The 5000-nt window shown below is 32.9% G+C and overlaps 1 protein-coding gene across 2 annotated transcripts in view; it reads left to right on the plus strand.

Moving 5' to 3' along the window:
• The window catches only part of LOC125029717 (RNA-binding protein NOB1-like), a 31922-nt gene that overhangs the window by 21077 nt on the left and 5845 nt on the right, over positions 1 to 5000 (plus strand). For both annotated transcript variants that reach the window (XM_047619795.1, XM_047619796.1), the window contains 5 exons: positions 1 to 156; positions 285 to 487; positions 650 to 769; positions 1235 to 1354; positions 2272 to 2407. The exon at positions 1 to 156 is cut by the window's left edge and continues 97 nt beyond it. In XM_047619795.1, coding sequence (XP_047475751.1) covers positions 1 to 156; positions 285 to 487; positions 650 to 769; positions 1235 to 1354; positions 2272 to 2407 — 735 coding nt within the window. The remainder of the gene's footprint in view (positions 157 to 284; positions 488 to 649; positions 770 to 1234; positions 1355 to 2271; positions 2408 to 5000) is intronic.

Consider the following 5000-nt stretch of genomic DNA (forward strand, 5'->3'; position numbering starts at 1 on the left):
AGGATGGTGACTCAGATGAGGAGAAAGGAGAACAGGAACTGAATGAACAAGAGGAAGAGGAGGAGGAGGAGGAAGAGTATGTATATGAAGAATATTGTGAAGATGATGAAAGAATAGATTTAGAAAACCACAATGGGGATGAAGAATATGACGAAGGTGAGAAGTGAATAACATTTATAATATTGAGCAATATTTCTCTAATAATACATATAACTTTTCTGTACACATTATTATTATTGGAATTACTGCTAAGGGAAAGTAACTAGTATCATCTGCTTTCACAGACCAAAACGAAGAAATCATTGGAGATAATGTTAATGCAGAAGAAGGGGCTGGTGGTGAAGATGATGACGATGATGCTGGAGGATGGATTACTCTCTCTAATGTCAAAAAACATAAGATGAAGAAAATTGGATTGAAGCCTGAGGATGAAATAGAAGACAAGGAAGTCCTTGTTGCTTGCATGACAGCTGACTTTGCCATGCAGGTAGGAAATATGGCTTGTATGTTGAAATATGTCATGTGGATATATAATATAACACATATATGTAATTTTGCATTCTCAAGCCTCATACAACCAGTATGAGGATACTCATGAAAATGCATGGAGGAAATATGAAAGGAAAATTGATTTGCCATTTGCTTTCAGAATGTCCTGAAGCACATAGGCTTGAGAGTGATGGGAGTTGATGGCAAACTGATTCAGAAGGTCAGGACCTTCATTCTGCGATGCCATGCATGCTTCAGGACAACAAGCATCATGAACAGAGTGAGTTCCTTGTACTTCTTTTTTTTTTTTAACCTAAAGAATAAAATCCTCTTGGATCTGGTATGTAAAGTACATTCTATGTTTACAGTAAAGTAAAATATTTTTGTATAGACTTTATTCTAAGGATGCTGTGATTTCATTTTTCATTTGATACTGTATGTTTCTTCATGACATGCAGTATTCATTATTAATTTAACACCAGAGTTTAATTTAGTATTTTAAAGCTTTGTTATTGCTTTGCCATATGTCCAGCTGGTAATGTTACCTGTAGGTTTTCTGTGCATTTAGATATTGCATATGTAGCTCTACCACAGTAGTTTTTTTTTTGTGAAAACTATATTTTTTAGATTTAGCAGATAAATTTGATTATGATTATTTATAGTATCATTACCATTTTATTAGTGCTATTGTTACCCTGCATTTTGTTATGATTAATGTTAGAATCCCGACATATTCTATTTACAGACATTTTGCCAAAAGTGTGGTAATAAAACTCTAAAGAAAGTATCGGTGACATTGAATCCCGATGGCACAAAGAAGATTTGGGTCAACACCAAGAAACCAATCAACATTAAAGGAACAAAGGTGAGACTGGGCCGTCGGTTTCTCTCTGTTTAGTTTCTGTGTTCAATATGTAATAGAAATAGGTCTAGGAAATGGGGCTCTTATTTTTAGTGATATCATCCTATTCAACAAATTACTTGAAAATGATGGTAAGCCTTTATCAGTTGTGATAATGTTATCTATAATTATTTTTGTGCAGTTATTTTTTCTTTCTACTTAACTGAAACTTCTACAAGAATGAGGGAAAGTATGTAAACTCTAGCATTTTGAAGCAGACTAGACCCGTTCTCAGACAATAAGAAATTGGGAGGGAAAGTAGTCAGATTCATAACCTCACACATATAGTATTTTCTCTTTTTATTGTGTATTTCATTTCGTACTTATAAACATAAATGTTTGTCTTCTTTTTTTTTTTTTTCCTTTTCTTCTTTTTCTCCTCCTCCATCTTGTTTTTCTTCTTTTGCTTTTCTTCTACTGCTTCTTTTTCTTGTTTTCATAATTTCCTAATTTTTTCAGATTTTTCTCCTTTTTTCTGGATTTTTCTTTTCTTCTATTTTTCTTTTTTTCTATTTTCTGGTTTTACTTTTCTTCCATTTTTTCTTTGCTTTTTGTATCTTCTGATTTTTCCTTTCTTTTTATTTATTTATTTTTTCTTGTTTTCATCCTTTTTCTTTTTGTTTTATTCTTCTTCATTTTTCATAATCTTCATCGTCATTGTTATCATAACCTTGTTACTACCTCTTCTTTTCCTTTTTATCATCTTTAACTCCTTATCTTCCTCCTCCTTTTCCTATTTCTTAAATTTCTTTGTGTGTGTGTGTGTTTGTGTTTGTGTGTTTGTGTGTTTGTTTGTGTGTGTGTGTGTGTGTGTGTGTGTGTGTGTGTGTGGTTTTTATTTATTGAATGTTAATACTCATCCATTTCTTTATTGTTGGCAGTTCTCCCTACCCATGCCAAAAGGAGGCAAACATGCAAGAAACCCTGTACTAGCTGCTGATCAGAAAGAAGCAAAGAAACATGCGAGTAAACTTAGTTATAAGAAGATCAACCCACTCCATATTGATTATGATACTTGTGAGTATGATTTCTCATTCCTTCAATTACTGTTGAAAACTATATTATTTACACAGGTTTCTTAACCCAGAAGCAATGGGCATGCCCACTGTGAGAATACTTTACTAATTGTTTTTATGCTCAGATGGCAGATGGCTCCTCTTGTACAAAGTCACCAATGAGCTAATTATGAGTACTGCTTGTCTCGCCCTGTTTACCCTATTCCTTGATTTTTGAAAATATTTTATGTTATCTTATATTGCTGTTATTAATGTCAGTAACATCATAGTAATTATAGTGTCTATAATAAAAATAACACCATCACTATTCATAGCATTAGTAAAAAAAAAAAAAGAAAAAAAAGTTTTTCCCTCAAATCCAAGGAAAGATGAACTCAGGTATGGTTACAAGGTCTACTAATTGACTTCTTTGTGACTAAACACTTTCAGAGACATCTATGTGCAGAGACATTTCACATAAAATTCTAAAATGAGAACAGCATTTTTTTGGCAATATTGGATTAATTAGTTAGCTCTTTGTTCACTTTGAGATCCAGTATGTGTAGCTGTGGTTTTTATCTAAATATGGTTATGTAAGGAATGTTTTGCTTTGAATTTGAAATAGTTTTATATGGTAATCTAAAAACTTGAGTTAGGTAAATGACAGATAGACTCAATTGGTTACAAACTTAATAAGTAGGGATGAAAACAGGATATTTTGATGAATTACAAATTGGATAATTTATTTATTTATTCTCTGATAACATAATTGTAAAACATAAAAGTGGCTCACTTAACCCAATGCTGCTGAGAACATTTTATGTCCACTGTAGTTTTGTTTTGTGAATTTTGTTTACACATAGATGACTCCACAAGGACTCAGCCACCAAGGAGTCAATTAAAATAGGCCTATGTACCTCACCTGATTCCCCCCCGCCCCTTTTTTTTTCTCTCATATTATTAACCCATTAGAGGTGAGTGATGTGACCACATCATGAAAAAAAACTTGTCTGAAAGCTGGGTGACAGGAAAGGGGAGGCAAGGAATCTTGATACTGCATGTGCTACACTCCCAAGAGAGTCACCAATGACATAAGCCTATTTCCTGGATTCTGGTCCACATGCTGGCCAACAGGCACCCAGATCCAATAGGTTGATGTCAATACTATTATTTTTATTATTATTATTATCTTTATTTTTTTAAATATTTTTATTATTATTATCATTATCATAATCTTTATCATTATTATTATTAATTTAATGTTATGGATACTATCACAAGCAGAGGGTGGCATAGCTCAGTGGTAGAGTGCTGGCTTTGCACTTGCAAGGTCCTGGGTTATGATTGAGTACTGATATGCTGACGTCAGCATCTTGGGGTCAAAGTTGGGGCTGGCCATCCAACTACATCATTCCATGGCTTAGTAAACATGTTTCTCTGCGAATATGTCCCCTACATTCACATGGACATGGGACCAGCTTTGACTTTTGACTATCACAAGCAATGAGAAAAATTACATGTGTTCAAAAATCCAAGGTATCTTGACACAGGTAGACCCACTCCATCTTGATAAAAATCCTAATTGGCAATTTCCGTGTTAAGCCCCTCCTCATCACCTTTATTCATTGTAAATGTTAATGTTTTCTTTTTCTTGGTTTCATCTTCAATACTTTTTTTTTTTTTTTTTTTTCTTTAACCATTGTCATTACTGAACCATTTTCAAAGAGAATGCACTCAGATACCGTTTACCATAAGATTGTTGGGGTCAAAAAGGGAGTGGAGCTAATGACATCACTACACTTAGCCAATGAGTGTACTGTGAAATATCAGATATAGATACACACATAATTATGTGTATAATTTACTCAATACTGTTATACTTGTCAGAAGTAAAAACAAAATGCCCCTCTTATTTATGATAAGAGTTCCCAAGAATACTCTTGGGGAAAAAGTCCATTCCATTTTTGGGTTCAATAGGCTAAATGCAAGTAGAGCTGTATGGTTATATGTGCTTTGCAAAAATTAGAGAAAACTTGACATAGGTGACTCTTTGGTGATTAAGCATTTGTGAAGCCATCTATGTATAAATACAATTGATAAACTAATATCACAGTGGACAAGTCATGTATGTACATGCCATCCTTTGGGTTGACAGTAATCTACATATTTACCAAGTACTGGCATTTTGAGTATTCTTATAAACGTAACTGTAAAAATAAAAAGTTAAGTAAGTTCATTATGTGTCTTAAATTCAAGTATGGCTGTTTGGTAACATTGTTTGAAGGATCAAAATCCAGGTATGACTAGAAAGGCTAAGGACAGTTTGGTAGGCAACTTATGTTTGCATTACAAAGTGATTTTGAATTATTATTGCATAAAAAGTAACATTCATTTTGGTTTTTTTGGAAAAAGTAAAAATCATTTTGGTGTCAGAATTATGTGGGTTGATTTTAAACGTTTAGTAAAAGCAGCAGGCTTGTGTTTTACCAAAAAAAGATGATTAGGAATGTCTTTTTTTCTATAAATATGGTGATTATCAAAAAATAAAAATATGTATTGTGAATTATTCTTCCCAAATATTTTTAAAAAGTTTAGTTTATTCTTACTTCTCCTTG

Source organism: Penaeus chinensis, chromosome 10 (assembly GCF_019202785.1).
Source record: "Penaeus chinensis breed Huanghai No. 1 chromosome 10, ASM1920278v2, whole genome shotgun sequence".
Taxonomy (NCBI): Eukaryota; Metazoa; Arthropoda; class Malacostraca; order Decapoda; family Penaeidae; genus Penaeus; species Penaeus chinensis.